Raw genomic sequence first — 20,432 nt, forward strand, 5'->3', positions numbered from 1 at the left:
ACGTGCATTTAAAACATGCATGCACACACACACACGCACACGCACACACAGATATGGGTATATTGCACAGGACTTACCCATGTATTGCAAAGATGACTGTTGGAATTACAGTTGAGTGCAGATACAAGTCATTTAATGGACAATGATCTGATGTTAAGTCCAAAAGTAATGTCACTGCTGATTGTATAAAGCAGAACATTGCTGTCAGTTGCAGACATCAGTTTTGCAACAGTCAGATTTCTTTGTCTGCAGGTTTTAAATCAGAGGGGTGTTGGGAAAGTGTAGGTACACGGACCCACAACAGGGGGCGCAAATGAACGGACAATGGAGTAGGTCAAATAACAACACTTTACTGTTGTGAATGTGCACAACAAATACAACAGATTACAACAATAGACAAGAGTCAATTCACAAAGGTGTCGTGTGGGCAGGCTCGAAGATAGGAGACGCCTGTCCAAAGCAGAACCGGAACCACACGATTTCCTCCGCCACCAGACCCCGGGAATACTGGAGCCGCCAAGTCCCGAACTCCCAGGTGGCCACTGCCTCCGCGTGTCGGACCTGGTACTGCTGGCGAGGAACAAAAAGCAATTAAATGAGGGCGCGTTTGCACCCAGGAATCCGTACGGCAGGAAAGCTACCTCCACCTCTCGTTGGAAAAGTAGTCCACAATACAACGCACAAAGTCACAAAAGAATACTGTCAAACAGTCAGCTGAGGTACGTTACCTTCCAGGTAGAACGATATCTCGGCAAAGGGGTGGAGATGACGTCTTGCTGATATACCGATGCTGATCAGATGAGTGGTGACAGCTGTCATAGGTGATGAGTGTCAGCTGTCACCCCGGCTGCTCCTGTGAGGCGGCAGCGCCCTCTGGTGCCTGGAGCCCACACTCCAGGCAGGGTGCCCTCTGGTGGTGGTGGGCCAGCAGTACCTCCTCTTCAGCGGCCCACACAACAGAAACCCCCCCTCAACGGGCACCTCCTGGCGCCTGACCAGGCTTGTCCGGGTGGTGGCGGTAGAAATCGGCCAGGAGGGCCGGGTCCAGGATGAAGCTCCTCTTCACCCAGGAGCATTCTTCAGGTCCGTACCCCTCCCAGTCCACCAAATACTGGAAGCCCCGGCCCATCCTACGGACATCTAAGAGCCGGGGCACAGTCCAAGCCGGCTCGCCATCGATGATCCGGGCAGGAGGTGGTGCCGGACCCGGAGTACAGAGGGGTGAGGTGTGATGGGGCTTGATCCGGGACACGTGGAAAACGGGATGGATCCGCAGTGAGGCCGGAAGCTGAAGCCTCACTGCGGCTGGACTGAGTACCTTGATGATCTTAAACGGACCGATATACCGGTCCTGCAGTTCAGGGGAGTCCACTTGAAGGGGAATGTCCTTAGTAGACAACCACACTGCCTGCCCTGGCCGGTACGTAGGGGCCGGGGTCCGCTGACGGTCTGCATGGGCCTTCGTCCTCATCCGGGCCCTCAGCAAGGCAGAACGGGCGGCACGCCACACCCGACGGCACTTCCGTAGGTGGGCCTGGACCGAGGGCACACCGACCTCTCCCTCAACCACCGGAAACAAAGGAGGTTGGTACCCCAGACACACCTCGAAAGGGGAGAGGCCGGTGGCTGACGACACCTGGCTGTTATGAGCATACTCGATCCAGGCCAGATGGGTACTCCAGGCCGCCGGGTGCGCGGCTGTCACGCAACGCAGGGCCTGCTCCACCTCCTGATTGACCCGTTCTGCTTGCCCGTTGGTCTGGGGATGATACCCGGATGAGAGACTCACCGTGGCCCCCAGTTCCCGGCAGAAGCTCCTCCAGACTTGCAAGGAGAACTGGGGACCGCGATCGGAGACGATGTCTGTTGGGATCCCATGCAGCCGGACGACGTGGTGGACCAGGAGGTCCGCTATCTCCTGGGCCGTCGGGAGCTTCGGGAGGGCCACGAAGTGGGCCGCCTTGGAGAATCGGTCCACTATCGTGAGGATGGTGGTGTTGCCCTGGGATGGCGGGAGGCCCGTGACAAAATCCAGGCCGATGTGGGACCAGGGGCGATGGGGCACGGGCAGCGGCTGGAGCAGTCCCGAAGCCCTGCGATGGTCAGCCTTGCCCCTGGCGCAGGTGGTGCAGGCCTGGATATAATCCCGGACGTCGGCCTCTAGGGACGCCCACCAGAAGCGCTGCCGGACAACTGCCACGGTTCTTCGCACCCCTGGATGACAGGAGAGCTTAGAGCCGTGACAGAAGTCCAGGACTGCAGCCCTAGCTTCTGGTGGGACGTAGAGTCTGTTCTTCGGCCCAGTTCCGGGGTCCGGGCTTCGTGCCAGGGCCTCCCGGATGGTTCTCTCTACGTCCCAGGTAAGGGTGGCCACGATAGTGGACTCCGGGATGATGGGTTCCGGTGGATCCGACAACTCCGCTTTGACTTCATCTTCATGTACCCGGGACAAGGCATCCGATCTCTGGTTTTTGGTCCCGGGACGGTAGGTGATCCGGAAGTCAAAACGGCCGAAGAACAGTGACCAGCGGGCTTGCCTGGGGTTCAGCCGCTTGGCGGTCCTGATATACTCCAGGTTCCGGTGGTCAGTGAAAACCGTGAATGGCACGGACGTTCCCTCCAACAGATGTCTCCACTCTTCAAGAGCCTCTTTCACCGCAAGGAGTTCTCGATTGCCGATGTCATAGTTCCGTTCGGCCGGGGTCAACCTGCGGGAAAAATAGGCACACGGGTGAAGGACCTTATCGGTCTTCCCGCTCTGGGAAAGCACAGCTCCTATCCCTGAGTCTGAGGCGTCCACTTCAACCACTAACTGGCGACTAGGATCGGGCTGCACCAGAACAGGTGCAGACGAGAAGCGCCGTTTCAACTCCTTGAACGCGGCATCGCAACGATCCGACCAGGTGAAGGGGACTTTTGGTGAGGTCAGGGCTGTCAGGGGGCTAACTACCTGACTGTAGCCCTTAATGAACCTCCTGTAAAAATTAGCAAAGCCGAGGAACTGTTGCAGCTTCCTACGGCTGGTGGGTTTTGGCCAGTCTCTCACCGCTGCGACCTTGGCTGGATCAGGAGCGACGGAGTTAGGGGAGATGATAAACCCCAGGAAGGACAAAGAAGTGCGGTGAAACTCGCACTTCTCGCCCTTCACAAACAGCCGGTTCTCTAATAACCGCTGCAGGACCTGACGTACATGCCGGACATGGGTCTCAGGATCCGGAGAAAAGATGAGTATGTCATCCAGATATACGAAGACGAATCGGTGCAGGAAATCCCGCAAGACATCATTAACCAATGCTTGGAACGTCGCGGGGGGCGTTTGTAAGACCGAACGGCATGACCAGGTACTCAAAGTGACCTAACGGGGTGTTAAATGCCGTCTTCCACTCGTCTCCCTTCCGGATCCGAACCAGGTGATACGCATTCCTAAGATCGAGCTTGGTGAACATTTGGGCTCCATGCAGGGGCGTGAACACTGAATCCAACAAGGGCAATGGGTATCGGTTACGAACCGTGATTTCGTTCAGCCCCCTGTAATCAATGCATGGACGTAGTCCGCCATCCTTTTTTCCCACAAAAAAGAAACCTGCACCCATCGGGGAAGTGGAATTCCGGATCAACCCGGCAGCTAAAGAGTCCCGGATGTAGGTCTCCATTGATTCGCGCTCAGGTCGTGAGAGGTTGTACAGCCTGCTGGACGGGAACTCAACGCCTGGAACCAAATCAATGGTACAATTGTACGGACGGTGGGGGGGAAGGGTGAGCGCCAGATCCTTACTGAACACATCCACAAGGTCATGGTACTCCACCGGCACCGTCCCTAGATTGGGCGGGACTCTGACCTCCTCCTTAGCCTGGGAACCGGGAGGAACCGAGGAACCTAAACATACCCGATGGCAGGTCTCGCTCCACTGAACCACTACCCCGGACGGCCAATCGATCCGGGGATTGTGTTTTAACATCCAGGGGAACCCTAAAATCACACGGGAGGTAGCAGGAGTCACAAAAAACTTGATCTCCTCCCGGTGATTTCCTGACACCACCAGAGTTACTGGTGGTGTCTTATGTGTGATTGGAGGGAGTAGGGAGCCATCTAGTGCCCGCACCTGCACAGGCACACGCCCTTCGTCTCGTTCCCGACGGCGTTCTTCTAACCGATTGTCTAATCGTATAACGAGATCAATAAGCCCATCTAAATCCCGCGGTTCGTCCTTAGCCACCAGGTGCTCCTTTAGGACCAACGACAGTCCGTTTACAAAGGCGGCGCGGAGGGCAGTGCTATTCCAGCCGGACCTCGCAGCCGCGATGCGGAAGTCGACTGCATAGGCAGCTGCGCTCCGGCGCCCCTGTCTCATTGACAGCAGCACGGCTGAAGCGGTCTCTCCTCTATTTGGGTGATCGAACACTGTTCTGAACTCCCTCACAAACCCATCATATGTGTTGGGAAAGTGTAGGAACACGGACCCACAACAGGGGGCGCAAATGAACGGACAATGGAGTAAGTCAAAATAACAACGCTTTACTGTTGTGAATGTGCACAACGAATACAACCAATTACAGAAATGGACAAAAGTCAATACACAAAGGTGTCGTGTGGGCAGGCTCGAAGATAGGAGACGCCTCTCCAAGGTAAGACCGGAACCACACGGCTTCCTCCGCCACAGGACCCCGGGAATACTGGAGCCGCCAAGTCCCGAACTCCCAGGTGGCCACTGCCTCCGCGTGTCGGACCTGGTACTGCTGGCGAGGGAAAAAGAACAGTTAGATGGGGGCGCGTTTGCACCCAGAACTCCGAACGGCAGGAAAGGTACCTCCACCTCTCGTTGGAACAGTAAACCAATAACTAGCTCAGTCAAAACTGTGTACTCAGTAGGCTTTGATATGTTACCTCTCTGGTAGAAACGATATCTCGGCAATGAGGTGGAGATGCCGTCCTGCTGATATACCCCACTGATGATTGCCGTCAGCTGTCTCAGGTGATGGGTGACAGCTGTCACCCCGGCTGCTCCCGTGAGGCGGCGGCGCCCTCTGGTGCCTGGAGCCCGCACTCCAGGCAGGGCGCCCTCTGGTGATGGTGGGCCAGCAGTACCTCCTCTTCAGCGGCCCACACAACAGGACCCCCCCCTCAACGGGCGCCTCCTGGCGCCCGACCGGGCTTGTCCGGGTGGCGACAGTAGAAGTCGGCCAGGAGGGCCGGGTCCAGGATGAAGCTCTTCTTCACCCAGGAGCGTTCTTCGGGACCGTACCCCTCCCAGTCCACCAGATATTGAAAGCCCCGGCCCATCCGTCGGACGTCCAACAACCGGCGCACTGTCCAAGCCGGCTCGCCATCGATGATCCGGGCAGGAGGTGGTGCCGGACCGGGTGTACAGAGGGGCGAGGTGTGATGGGGCTTGATTTTTGACACATGAAATACTGGATGGATCCGCAGTGAGGCTGGAAGCCGAAGCCTCACTGCGGCGGGATTGATGACCTTGAGAATTTTAAACGGACCTATGTACCTGTCTTGGAGTTTTGGGGAGGCCACTTGCAGTGGAATGTCCTTGGTGGACAACCACACTTCCTGCCCGGGGCGATACGTAGGGGCCGGGGTCCGCCGCCGGTCTGCATGGGTCTTCGCCCTCATCCGGGCCTTCAGCAAAGCAGAACGGGCGGCACGCCACACCCGACAGCACTTCCGCAGGTGGGCCTCGACCGAGGGCACACCGACCTCTCCCTCAACCACCGGGAACAACGGGGGCTGATACCCCAAACACACCTCAAAGGGGGAGAGGCCGGTGGCTGATGACACTTGACTGTTGTGGGCGTACTCGATCCAGGCCAGATGAGTACTCCAGGCCGCCGGGTGCGCGGCTGTCACACAACGCAGTGTTTGCTCCATTTCTTGATTGGCCCGCTCTGCTTGCCCGTTGGTCTGGGGGTGATACCCGGACGAGAGACTGACCGTGGCCCCCAGTTCCCGGCAAAAGCTCCTCCAGACATGCGAGGAGAACTGGGGACCGCGATCGGAGACGATGTCTGATGGTATCCCATGCAGGCGGACGACGTGGTGGACCAGGAGGTCCGCTGTCTCCTGGGCCGTTGGGAGCTTCGGGAGGGCCACGAAGTGGGCCGCCTTGGAGAATCGGTCCACTATCGTGAGGATCACGGTGTTTCCCTGGGACGGCGGGAGGCCCGTGACAAAATCCAGGCCGATGTGGGACCAGGGGCGATGAGGCACGGGCAGCGGCTGTAGCAGTCCTGGAGCCTTGCGATGGTCGGCCTTGCCCCTGGCACAGGTGGTGCAGGCCTGGATATAATCCCGGACGTCGGCCTCCAGGGACGCCCACCAGAAGCGCTGCCGGACAACTGCCACGGTTCTTCGCACCCCTGGATGACAGGAGAGCTTAGAGCCATGACAGAAGTCCAGGACTGCAGCCCTTGCCTCTGGTGGGACGTAAAGTCTGGTGGCCACTGCCTCCGCGTGTCGGACCTGGTACTGCTGGCGAGGAACAAAAAGCAATTAAATGAGGGCGCGTTTGCACCCAGGAATCCGTACGGCAGGAAAGCTACCTCCACCTCTCGTTGGAAAAGTAGTCCACAATACAACGCACAAAGTCACAAAAGAATACTGTCAAACAGTCAGCTGAGGTACGTTACCTTCCAGGTAGAACGATATCTCGGCAAAGGGGTGGAGATGACGTCTTGCTGATATACCGATGCTGATCAGATGAGTGGTGACAGCTGTCATAGGTGATGAGTGTCAGCTGTCACCCCGGCTGCTCCTGTGAGGCGGCAGCGCCCTCTGGTGCCTGGAGCCCGCACTCCAGGCAGGGTGCCCTCTGGTGGTGGTGGGCCAGCAGTACCTCCTCTTCAGCGGCCCACACAACAAGGGGTCTGCCGAGGGGTCTGCCCCCCCAGACACATCCATCCATCAGTGTGTTTGCACTGTCTTCAGATCCCGCTTGGATGTTGCTACCAACTCAGTTTGACTGAGGGTGGAGCTGAGCTACTGTATGTTACACATGCACTCACAAAGCTTGTTTGTTTGCTGTCACACGATAGAACCAGTCAGCCTGGACAGCCAGTGGATTTTATAGCCTTCCAGCATTCCTCTGTTTAGGGCCCCGTCACAATGAGCACAAATGATGCCGGATCAGGCCGAATGAGGAAAAAAAAAAGCCAAACTTGGACAGCCGTGTACGAATGCTGTATGACCACTTAGAATGTGGATTTGGGTACACACGATCACAGCATACGATCACAGCCAAATTAATTTACAAAACCCATGGGAGGGAATGACGGTGTATCTGTAATATAAGGCTTGTTATGGATATAACACCCCGTTCAGATGTGCACGCTGCGCCGTGACTCTGAGATGCATTGAGTTGCAGTGACACACACGGTGCTTTCAGTTTGATTGCACAATGTTCACGCGTACTTCACAGGATGCATGCATGAAAATTCAGTAAGGTATATCTGATATTATACATTCCAAATTTAAGGTGGAACTCTACTACGGTACACCTAAATATCTTTTAAAAAAACAAAAAAAAAAAGAGAGTCGAGCCACTTACGTAGGCGCCTGGTTTTGAGAACCAGGGATGGTAGGTTGAAAAGCTTTTTAATCCCATGGGAACGCTCCCTACCCACCGAAGCGGCTCAAGAATATGGACAGCATGTATATATACTGTATATAAGTGACATTTACACAAACAGGGCAGTAAACAACATATACAAGAAATATAGTTACTACTTCATATTATAGAGTTTAGTCTACATCTATCTAGTCTGTAGACTTGTTGTAAAACTAAATTATAGCTAGTAGGCTAAGATATAAATCTGGTTACGTTATTATAGAAACAGAAGCTATGATATAATATGTTTTAGGTTTATATCTAAAGTTCACCCTGTTAGTTAGGTTATAGATTGCTGCTATAGGAAGACAAATTCCATACGCTACATGTCACAGACATTGCACATAATATTTCCTTGGTGCACGCCAAACGGGATCCAGTAGAGGTGCACGGTTCATCCCAGGCACAATCGGGACATGCTGGCAGGAGTTGAAGTGCCTGGCCATGGGGAATGTCTCTCAAGCATGATCAGACTGTTCTGAGTGCTGCTTTGACAACATGAAAATATTTAGAGTGCGGTCAGAATGCAGTTAGAGTCCACTTCGACTGCCATTCGATATTTTTCCACCTCGACCGCACATCGAAAGTTGAGAGCATGTGCTCTACATTCGGGCTGGCTGCACGACTGTGCCCGACTGTTTGGAGTGCACTCAGAATGCTGTTGGACATTTTCAATTGCGCCTCGACTTCACCCAAATGGAGGTCAAATTTTCATTCGAACAGTATTCAAGCTGATTCATCCTCTAGTGTGATGGGGGTAAAACAAAAACACAAAGAACCAGGAAAAAGTAAAGTGGACAGCTTGCCAAACACACCAGCACCATCTTGCTACTCCACTAACTAACAGAAACCCAGCTACTGAAATTGCAATAGTACATTTTTTTAATGTAAAAATTTAAACTATTGTTATCATGAACAATATGATATGGCACACCCATACAGTAGGTACACTGCACTGAGGGCACTCAGTGGTGGTGGGAGGGGAGGTAGGAATTAACAAAAAGACCAGTGTAAATGCATAATGTGATATATGTTTTTTTTTTCTCACACAGAGTCCAGTTGGATTTTCGGCTGCTGCCAGCATACGCGTTGGGAACGCACTGGGTGCAGGAAACATAGAACAGGCAAAACTATCTTGTAAAGTGCCCATCATCTGTGCATGTGAGCCCGTGCATTCATAGAATGTTTTACTTAAATTATGTTGGCAAACATTGATTTTTTTTATGCAAAAGTTTTAAAAGTATACTAAAAGTATAAAGTATACTAAATTTTGTCTGACGTGTGATTTATTTATTTATGTGTGTCCTTGTGCAGCCGTAATTACGTGTGTGCTTGGAGCAACTCTGATCATCACAAGAAATGTCATTGGATACATTTTCACATCAGAGGAGTGAGTACAAATGTTCCAAAGCACACAGACCCCCCCCCCCCCCCCCAAAAAGAAAAATCAAAGCTGGGTGACAGGCATAAATCACTAACAGTGATTTATGCCTGAACTGACATTTTAAAATTGGCTAAACTGAACAAGCATGGAGGAAATATGAATACTAAATGTACAATGTATGCTTGTGAAGAGCTGGTGTGTGTCAATGTTGTTTGAATTGAGTTCTTTGTTGCAGGACAACAACCATATTTTCAATTGGGCACCGCAGACTTGTTTGAGAGCGAGTGATAAATGGGTAAAATATGACGCATATGACATATTTTCTCTACTTCTGGGGGAAAAACAAAGCATTTTCTCTGAGTTTGTGGGGAAATTACTCACAAACAAAGTGAATACAAGGAAAAAGTGACGATGCACTGGTTAAAGTGGACGTGTTCCGGTTTGTTTTTGACCCGGAACTCAAACATGGGTTTTTTTGGTTAGCTGTGTAGGCTAACACTTAAGACGCTGTCACACCTTGACGATTTAGCCAGCGTATGCCAATCGTATTAAAAAACCCTGGCATAAGTCCAATAAGTCCAAAAAATTTTGAGCATGCTGAAAATTTTCAACACATGCCAGCATGTGACTCACACATCCTGCACATGCGGGACATACGTTGTAGGTAGGTTATGTGATTGTTGGCACACAATTCAATTTCAATTTATTTTCATTTATATAGCACCAAATCACAACAGAGGTGCCTCAAGGCGCTTCATACAAGTAAGGTCTAACCTTACCAACCCCCAGTGTTGTGGCTGGCATGCCTGGCTGTCTTTTGTGTGTCTTTTGTTTCTGTCTTTTGGTTTTCCTCCCAGGTGGTGCGCATTTGGGACTGAGTGGCTGTGTAGCTGAGTTTATCAGGACCTCACCCTGATCACCTGAGGCTGATCACCTGCGACTCGTCAGGACTCACAGCTGTGGTGCATCTACATGGATTGGAACATGGTGGCATTTAAGACTGGAGTACACAGTGTGTATTTGCCAGAGACTCGACCTTGTGACCAGACGGGTGAGATCATCGTCTCGAGAGCCATCTCATCATCAGTGGATGCAGAGAACGTCCAGGTTTGATGCATGGTCTGTGAAAGAGGAGGGGGTGAGGTCTCACGCTCGTCAGCACACTTCCTGAGGTACGTTAGATTTTGTGACTAACATTTATACAGTCAGTAAATGTGGTGTCCCTCACACCTTATTTTATTGAGCTGTATGTAGTCGTTTAATCAGCTTCCACTGCAGTGGAGTTTTGTGAACAGGGTGTTCCATGCCTGCAGGGTGGGAAGCTGATTAATAATTAAGCCAGGAAGTGTTTGCTGTTTGTACACCTTTGAGCGGTCCCTCTGTGTGTAGAGTGTGGACTCACATGATGATTTCTTCTTTCACAGACTCGGTTTGTCGCGGCCACCTGGGGGGTGTCGGCGGGGTCCTTGGGTCCGAACTGGTTCTGGCTCCGGACCGTTTTGTGCTGCTGGGAGCACACCGCAAATCCGCCACGCCAGACCGCGCACTTATTTGTTTGTATTTTTTCACATCACTGTTATGTTTATTAAACTCTGTTATCCTTTGTACCGTGCTCTGCTTATTTTATACTGGGTCCTTCAAACGCTGGTCGGTTCTCCGGGCTGCGTCCGACACATAACACCCAGAGCAACAGTGGTAAAGAAAAAGTCCCTCTGAGGAAGAAACCTCAAGCAGACCAGACTCAAAGGGGTGACCCTCTGCTTGGGCCATGCTACAGACATAAATTATAGAACAATTCACATAACGAATATACAGGAAATGCTGTTGGTGCACAAGACAGGAAGGTCTCCAGCACAAATACAGCTCCCATCTCTGGATGGAGCTGCACCTTAAACAGAGAGAAAAAATAACAGAATCAGGCATCAGAAAGACAAGAAAAACGGTATAATTTGTCAGCATTAAACAACAAGAAAAACAGGAAATACTAAGGTGATCGCCGGCCACTCGGCCTAAGCTTCACTAAAAAACCCAGAATTTAGGTAACGCTGAGGCCGCGGCACGCTCCGTTTCCTAATAAAATGAATTAAAAGATTAAAAAGCATAAAACTATACTATGCCAGTATGCTAGCCATATGAAAGGGAAAATAAGTGCGTCTTAAGTCTGGACTTGAAAGTCTCCAGAGAATCTGACTGTTTTATTGACACAGGGAGATCACAAAAATTAGAGTGCCAAACAATGAAAACAAATTTAACAGCAAAATTACAACTATTTGAGCAAGTTTAAAATAAAGGCTATACAAAGAATACATAACAATAAATTCATTTAAAATAAATTAAGATGAGCACAAAATTTCTGTAGCCTGCTGACGTCTTCATCGACCTTGGAAGACAAAGCAAAAGATCGCCTCCTCCAGAAAGGTTTGCCAAAGTCTGTGCATGTGAACCAGCGCACCTACTGGTGCATTTCTGGTGTCCATAATAAAGTATAAGCAGTTTGTTTTTCTCTTGTTGTTGTTCAATAACAACCTTTATATTTCTATACATATTCTGAATATTTCCATTGATTTGGGAAAATAATTTAAATTCTGTCCTGCATATGTGTGAAAAAGGCTTAAGACTGCTGCACATTTAGGAGTCCAAAGGGGGATTTTCATTTTTGTTCCTCGAGGTCCTGAAGCAGATGAAAAGCATGAGTCAAATCACGTATATCAAAAAAGATTTCTCCTGTTTTCTGGGTCAGAAAAGAAACACGTTTTGAATTTCAATAAAGTTACCGACAGGTCAGTAAGTATTTTGCAGGGTTTTTTGGCCATCTATAACAACACTGTATACATTTGTGTCCAACATAATTCTGTCTTTTTTCTTTTCTTTTTTTTATTTTTGTTTTCTTAGAGACATTGTACAGAAGGTTGCTGAGGTCATGTTTATTTTTGGATTCATACAGGCTGCTGATGGTGCTGCGGTGAGAGGAAATATTAAAGATGATTTCTTGACAATCAGCACAACATTAAAGATGACAGTTTGAAGTGTCTGACGTCCACAGGGAGTGATCGCAGGTGTTCTCAGAGGAGCAGGGAAACAGCTGATTGGTGCTGCGTGTAACCTGGTGGGGTACTACATCATTGGTCTCCCCATTGGTGTGCCGCTGATGTTTGCAACTCAGATGGGCATTTCAGGTAAGAACAATTTTTCCTTTGGTGCTTTTCAGTAAACAGGTGAACAAATAACACTTTCTTTCGCTCTCTCTCTCTCTCTTCCCTGGAATAGGTCTGTGGACTGGATTTGCCATTTGTGTAATCTTGCAGTCAGTTTTTTTGGTCATATATTTATACAATTTCAATTGGCAGAAAGCTGCTGAAGAGGTGCGTATGTACAACCTACAACACTCAGAAGGCTCAGTGGTCATTTTTATCACTTGGCCCCAAAGTCAACTGTGAATAAAAGACATTTTTCAAATCACTTGTATTTAATCAGATTTGGGGAAATTCTGATGCTAGTGAAGTGTTACAAGTGTAAAGTAAAATATTCAGCTTGGGGCTCCGGCGAGGGTGGTCGCATCTCCTCCTCTCTCCTCTATTCTGTGTTTCTCTATCTCTGCTCCAACCTTCAAAGTCCCAACTTCACCAGACTGTGAATTCTTCAAACTATATTTGGATTAACCATGGAATTGATCAGCTGGTCTCTGAACGCTATTGACACCATTTTTTCCAACAAGGAAATCAGGGCTGGGGGACCCTGCGTGCCAGACATAACCTACCCTGCAGGCTATGTTCTTGACGCCTGGGAGAAGTGGCACGTTGCATGCTTGGTACCGCTGTCTGTGGAGGACATCGAAGACTTATTTATATTTGGTTTTATAGTCGGAGGGCTGGTACTTATTGGTTTATGTGCTGCCCTGGCCTACTGGAGAATTGGCAAGACGGCTGCTACCAGAACCACGACCCCTTACCTGTCCGTCATGATTAATGAGTTGGGCAAGGCGGTACAGTCTCAGACTGCGTTAACCCTTGAACTCAGACACACGTTGCATAACATCTCGGAGCAAATGTACGCCTTGCAAAGGAAGATGACCAAGGAATACTCATGAATTGGATTTCGTCGGTCAGTGGAGCTGTAAATGTGTTTCTCTGCTCAACCCTATACATGGCAGGCTTATCAGCCTCCATGTTGTGTGGGTCGCTGAAGAGGAGGTACTGCTGGCCCACCACCACCAGAGGGCGCCCTGCTTGGAGTGCGGGCTCCAAGCACGAGAGGGCGCCAGACCTAGAAGAAGTGACAGCTGTCATTCATCCCCTGCACCAGCTGTCACTCGTTCATCATCATCACCACCATAAAAGCCGGACTGCAACTCCACCTCCTCGCCGAGAAATCGACTACCAGTACCAAGGTAATTTCTCTGCTGACTGACACTGTGTGTGTAATAACCTGAACTTCTATTGCAGCCGTTTTCCTGGAGTGTTGCCTTATCTGGAGGATTGGCGTTTGGTGTGTCAGCGACGGCTTCGCCTCACACCCCATCTCAGATAAGTGGTTGACCAGGAGCTGCACGAGTGTGTGTGATTTGGAGGTGGAGGTGCTCCCTCCTAACTGTGTTTGGACTGTGAATTACTGAGTGTGCGGACTCACACTCACACATCATATCTCTGCTTTCTGCCAGCAGTACCAGGGTTGACAGCCGAAGACAGAGGCCACCTGGGGACTCGGGACTTGGCGGCTCCGGTGTTCTTCAGGCCGTTGGTGGTGGAAGCCGTGTGGGACGCGGCTTCTCTCTCGTCAGGGGTCTTCTATCTTCGAGCCTGCCCACACGTCACCTGGTGTTTATTGACTGTGAAGATTACTGCACGTTTCGTTGTGTATTATCACAACATTAAATTGTTACCTTTTGGCTTACTCATTGTCCGTTCATTTGCGCCCCCTGTTGTGGGTCCGTGCTACGATACCTTCCCAACAGGATTTCTCGGCCATCGTCATGGATCCCGAGGGGCGTCAACCCGAGCTTGAACGGCCAATGGAAGAGCCAGGAGCACAGGCGTCAGCGGGAGGCGTGTTGAGTGAGCTGCAGCAGATCTTAACCGCCTTCACGGCTCGGTTAGATTTAGTGACCGAGCAGAATGTCCTCCTTAATCGGAGGGTGGAGGCTCTCACCGCCAGGGTGGAAGCGCGCGATCAGGGCGCTGCTGCAGCCACCCCTCTGGCTGGTCCTGGGCCTGTATCAGACGTTCCACTGGTCGTTCAACGAACCCCCCCCACCGTCCCCTGAAGCATACATAAGCCCTCCGGAACCGTACGGGGGCTGTGTTGAGACGTGCGCAGACTTCCTCATGCAGTGTTCGCTCGTCTTTTCACAGCGCCCTGTCATGTACGCATCAGACGCTAGCCGGGTAGCTTATGTTATTAATCTGCTTCGAGGAGAGGCACACGCCTGGGCTACGGCGCTTTGGGAGCAGAATTCACGGCTCCTAACGTCTTATACTGGGTTTGTACGGGAGTTCAAACAAGTGTTTGATCATCCCAACAGAGGCGAGACCGCTTCGAACGTGCTGCTGTCTATGAGACAGGGGCGCCGTAGCGCAGCCGAGTATGCAGTCGACTTCCGCATCGCGGCAGCGAGGTCCGGCTGGAATAACGTTGCGCTCCGTGCCGCCTTTGTAAATGGACTGTCCCCGGTCCTTAAGGAGCACCTACTGGCTAAGGAGGAACCGCAGGATTTTGACGGGCTTGTCAGTTTAGTTATACGTTTAAACGAGCATCGTCGGGAGCAGGCCGGGGGGCGTGACCGGGCACGAGCCGTCCCTCCCCCTTCCGGTTCCGACAAGGTGACGTCGTCCCCACGCTTCACTGCCAGAGAGCCCCGTGTGGCTACAGCTCCCCCTGCTGAGGAGGCTATGGACACGAGCAGGGCCAAAGTGAAAACAAATGTCAGACAAAGGAGGCTGGCCCGTGGGGAGTGTTTTGTCTGCGGCTCTTGTGAGCACATGCAGAAGGACTGCCCTAAACGGTCAAACTACAACGCCCGTCCTTAGAAACTGGGCTAAGGGTGGGCCATAACACACACGCGGGAAAACCCCGCAAATCTGCACGAATCCCAGTAACAATCCTTTGTGGGGATTTAACCCTTCACGCCCCAGCACTGGTAGACACAGGGTCGGAAGGGAATTTGCTGGACAGCAGATGGGCAAAGGAAGTAGGGCTCCCCCTGGTGGCTCTGCCGGCACCATTGCAGGTGCGAGCACTAGATGGCACCCTGCTTCCATTAATCACACATCAGACACAACCAGTGACTTTGGTTGTGTCTGGGAATCACAGGGAGGAGATAGTGTTCCATGTAACACCATCTACCTCCCGAGTGATTTTGGGCTTTCCATGGATGGTGAAGCACAATCCCCGGATAGATTGGCCGTCCGGGGTTGTCATGCAGTGGAGCGAAACCTGCCACCGGGAGTGTTTAGGATCCTCGGTTCCTCCCGGCACTACGGCTAATGAGGAGGTCAAAGTTCCCCCCAATCTATCACCAAAGGAGTACCATGATCTTGCTGACGTTTTCAGCAAAGATCTGGCGCTCACTCTTCCCCCGCACCGACCGTATGATTGCGCCATCGATTTGGTCCCGGGCGCTGAGTACCCGTCCAGTAGGTTGTACAACCTCTCACGTCCGGAACGCGAATCAATGGAGACCTACATCCGGGACTCCTTAGCTGCCGGGCTGATCCGGAACTTCACCTCCCTGATTGGTGCTGGTTTCTTTTTTGTGGGTAAAAAAGACGGCGGACTCCGTCCATGCATTGATTACAGAGGGCTGAACGAGATCACGGTTCGCAACCGATACCCATTACCTCTGTTGGATTCAGTGTTCACGCCCCTGCATGGAGCCCAAATCTTTACGAAATTGGATCTTAGAAACGCGTACCACCTGGTTCGGATCCGGAAGGGAGACGAATGGAAGACGGCATTCAACACCCTGTTAGGTCATTTTGAGTACCTGGTCATGCCGTTCGGCCTCACTAACGCCCCCGCGACGTTCCAAGCTTTGGTAAATGACGTCTTGCGGGACTTCCTGCATCGGTTCGTCTTCGTATATCTGGACGATATACTCATCTTTTCCCCGGACCCTGAGACCCATGTCCAGCATGTACGTCCGGTCCTACAGCGGTTGTTGGAGAACCGGCTGTTTGTGAAGGGCGAGAAGTGCGAGTTCCACCGCACTTCTTTGTCCTTCCTGGGGTTCATCATCTCCTCCAACTCCGTCGCCCCTGATCCGGCTAAGGTTGCGGCGGTGAGAGATTGGCCCCAACCAACAAGCCGCAGGAAACTACAGCAGTTCCTCGGCTTTGCAAATTTCTACAGGAGGTTCATTAAAGGTTACAGTCAGGTAGTTAGCCCCCTGACTGCCCTGACCTCCACCAAGGTCCCCTTCGCCTGGTCGGATCGGTGCGAAGCCGCGTTCCAGGAGTTGAAATGCCGGTTCTCGACTGCACCAGTTCTGGTGCAGCCTGATCCTGATCGCCAGTACATAGTAGAAGTGGACGCCTCTGACTCAGGGATAGGAGCCATGCTGTCCCAGAGCGTGGAGGCTGATAAAGTTCTCCATCCTTGTGCCTTTTATTCCCGCAGGTTGACCCCAGCTGAACGGAACTATGACGTCGGCAATCGGGAACTTCTTGCGGTGAAGGAGGCTCTTGAAGAGTGGAGACACCTGCTGGAGGGGGCATCGTTGCCCTTCACGGTTTTCACGGACCATCGGAACCTGGAGTACATCCGGACCGCCAAGCGGCTGAACCCCAGGCAAGCCCGCTGGTCTCTGTTCTTCGGGCGCTTTGACTTCCAGATCACGTATCGCCCCGGGACCAAGAACCAAAAATCAGATGCATTGTCCCGGGTGCACGAAGAAGAAGCCAAAGCGGGGCTGTCGAACCCCACCGAGACCATCATCCCCGAGTCCACTGTCGTGGCCACCCTCACCTGGGACGTGGAGAAGACCGTCCAGGAGGCCCTGACAAGGAGCCCAGACCCGGGGACTGGCCCCAAGAACAGACTGTACGTCCCACCAGAGGCAAGAGCTGCCGTATTGGACTTCTGTCACGGGTCCAAGCTCTCCTGTCATCCCAGAGTGCGTAGGACCGTGGCAGTAGTCCAGCAGCGCTTCTGGTGGGCGTCCCTGGAAACCGACGTCCGGGACTACGTCCAGGCCTGTACCATCTGTGCCAGGGGCAAGGCAGACCATCGGAGGACGACGGGACTCCTCCAACCCCTGCCAGTGCCTCATCGCCCCTGGTCTCACATCGGCCTGGATTTCATCACGGGCCTCCCGCCGTCCCAGGGCAACACCGTGATTCTCACGATAGTGGACCGGTTCTCCAAGGCGGCCCACTTCGTGGCCCTCCCGAAGCTCCCGACGGCCCAGGAGACGGCAGACCTCCTGGTCCACCACGTCATGCGGCTGCATGGGATACCATCGGACATCGTTTCAGATCGTGGTCCCCAGTTCTCTTCACAGGTGTGGAAGAGTTTCTGCAAGGAGCTGGGGGCCACCGTGAGTCTCTCGTCCGGGTACCACCCCCAGACAAACGGCCAGGCAGAGCGGGCCAACCAGGAGTTGGAGCAGGCCCTTCTATGTGTCACCTCCGCGCATCCGGCGGCCTGGAGTCACCATCTTCTCTCTCGTCAGGGGTCTTCTATCTTCGAGCCTGCCCACACGTCACCTGGTGTTTATTGACTGTGAAGATTACTGCACGTTTCGTTGTGTATTATCACAACATTAAATTGTTACCTTTTGGCTTACTCATTGTTTGTTCATTTGCGCCCCCTGTTGTGGGTCCGTGCTACGACACCTTCCCAACACTCCAAAGGTCAAAACACCCCGCTGTTTTCCTCCAGAAGAATTTCTATGGCCTTGGTGAACCATTTGGCTGCCCTCTTATCTTATGCCCTCCCCTACAGTCTGATGTTGTCAAGGCAACGCCAGACATTATGCACACACTGACAGAAACTGATAAGAACTCATCTCGTCTGCACACGACGCACGCTCCTCTCTCAACCACCCGCCCACCCTACCACTCCCCCATTGCCTCCACCCAGCCGCTCCCCCCGAGCGTCATCCATTGGATGACGGACTGTCTTAAAGTTTAGCGTACATAAACAATCAAATGTATATGTATGGTTGTTTTAATTCTGATGTGTGGCATTATTACATTCAACTTGTAATAATTGTGGATTAATTGTATTTTGTGAGGTGAGGTGATTGGGTGTGAAGAAATTTTGTTGCACTTATAATGACAAATCTATCTATCTATCTATCTATCTTGAACTGAAAAGGTCTGGTACGCCACACTACATTTTTTAAACTTCTGTCTTTAGATGTATTTTGCATTTAAAATGCACTGTCAGAATATTTCCATTATGTCTCTCATCAGGCGCTTGTGAGAGCAGGAATCCAAACTACTGAACAGAAACAGACAGACCAGACGGAAAAATCAGGTAATTTGAACATGGAATGTGGACATGATCACATATACATGATCACATACAGGAATGTGAACATGATCACATACTCTGTACTTACACAACATACATCGCTCTTATGTTTCACTAGTAGTAGACCCAACCGTCATTGTCCAGGTGTGAGATTATGTACGCACGTGTGCTATACACCAAGCCCCAACCTCCACCCACGAAAATGAAGCCTACCCTAAAATTGAAAAAAACTGCAGTTCCTTGAATGGCCGCTTGAGGCAGCACATTACCATAGAAGTCTATGTTAAAATCTACACCTTCAAGGGAGAAATGAACATGTTTATAGACTAGTCCAAAAGATGATTTTGGTCTCTATGACTAGTTCCCCCTCCATAACATTTTTAAAATAACTGTTTAGTTTACGACATTTTAAGACATATAATTATGCATAATTAGGAGCATGTCGCTTTGAGTGTCAGGTACTGTGTTCCATTAGCTGACTCAGACTACTCTGGCTGCAGGAACCAAACATTTTATTGCAAATATCTGTGGTATTATTGCTTGCTGTGTGGTCATTTACCCCAATGAATCATCTAAGACAGTGATTTCCAAAGACATGCCAGAAAAGGCCAAGAGGACACAGATTTTCTTTGCCCTTTCTGGAACGTCTTTGATTGAACCACTGATCTAAGAAGTCTGTGCTCCAGCATTTCTGTCGAGTGAAATTTTCATATTATTTGTTGTGTTAGCACCATTGGCAGTGTATTAGCAGGTATCGAAGGTTAGCTGACGTTAGCTGCACTTCACTCGAACCCTAACACTCCACAGTTATTGAGGCAATACCCCGGCATCCAAGCCACCTTTCTGAAAACCACCAGGCCACACAACTATGCTTTAATAATACACTCAAACCAAGGTTAGACTGTTAGCTTTTACCTGTTCCATAACAGGTGGGGGTGTGCTCAGGCTTCACTTGTCCCATCCATGGCATGCAGGGGTCTTGCCCACACTCCACCTCTTTACCCATTGATGTGTTGGCCGGAACGTAGTTGTAGTAAACACGGTCAAGCTATTTATAGCTACGGCATGGCTGTCCGTGGATTAAACAGGAAATAGAAGAAGAAATGTGAATATTCTGTTCAAAGCACCGGTGACTGAGCTCAAACTCAAAGCATAGGAGCCAGGTACTCAAACCACTTGGCTAAAACCCAACACCCTACATGTCTGTTGCTAGAATGCCTTTTGCCAATGGGGAGTGAGGTTTTTTCACTGCACAGCACCTCCTGCTGGTTGTGTTACATATGCCTATGCAGAGCATAGTGACTCAAGCCATCACCATGCCAAATTTGGTGTAGATAGAATCAACATTATAGATTTCTATAAGCATCTCACACACACACACAAAATCTTCTTTATATAAAGAGAGATGTCTAATACTAGACACATCTCTTTAAGTTCCAGACTCGAATCAGGGTGAGGTTCTGTTCCTGATGTCTCCATCCACTTGTGTGAGTGTTGAGGAGGGCGACACACGCCGTGAGACACGAGGTCCAGTCCAGATAAAATCCACAACCACGACAGTGGGAGAGGTTCTGTCAGGAAGACAGCTGCTTATACGCCGTTCCTTGACGGTCCTGCTGATGGTCCTCATCCCCGTTGCTGGAATCCTGGCCAAACACTTCCTCTTGAAACAGTTCAAATAACAGCAGAGGGTCAGACTGTTTGCTGAAGCTTAATATTTATTCACTACCAGGGTGGTAGGTATAGCCAGGTAGGGGTCAATGAAGGGCTGCACAGAAGTCAAAATATAAAAATTCTCTAATCATGTTGAAAAATAAACCACATTATTTGTCTGATCATAATGATTCCAAAAAGGTATAGTTTGGATTAACTATGACTGAATTCTATGGAGTTAAAAAAGCAAACATGGTGACAAAGGTCAGTTTCAGTTTGTAGAAGGGTCAAAAGTTAAAGTTTCACCAACG

General features: G+C 50.8%; 1 protein-coding gene across 1 annotated transcript in view; it reads left to right on the forward strand.

The window, feature by feature from the left end:
• LOC117526657 (multidrug and toxin extrusion protein 1-like) overlaps positions 1–20,150 on the forward strand; it is a 52,866-nt gene extending 32,716 nt beyond the window's left edge. The window contains exons 10-16 of the mRNA XM_034188711.1: positions 8,666–8,774; positions 8,928–9,003; positions 11,890–11,959; positions 12,041–12,173; positions 12,265–12,359; positions 18,408–18,471; positions 19,909–20,150. Coding sequence (XP_034044602.1) covers positions 8,666–8,774; positions 8,928–9,003; positions 11,890–11,959; positions 12,041–12,173; positions 12,265–12,359; positions 18,408–18,471; positions 19,909–20,150 — 789 coding nt within the window. The remainder of the gene's footprint in view (positions 1–8,665; positions 8,775–8,927; positions 9,004–11,889; positions 11,960–12,040; positions 12,174–12,264; positions 12,360–18,407; positions 18,472–19,908) is intronic.
• Positions 20,151–20,432: the final 282 nt, after the last annotated feature.

The sequence above is a fragment of the Thalassophryne amazonica genome, chromosome 15, assembly GCF_902500255.1.
Source record: "Thalassophryne amazonica chromosome 15, fThaAma1.1, whole genome shotgun sequence".
In the NCBI taxonomy this organism is placed as follows: domain Eukaryota; kingdom Metazoa; phylum Chordata; class Actinopteri; order Batrachoidiformes; family Batrachoididae; genus Thalassophryne; species Thalassophryne amazonica.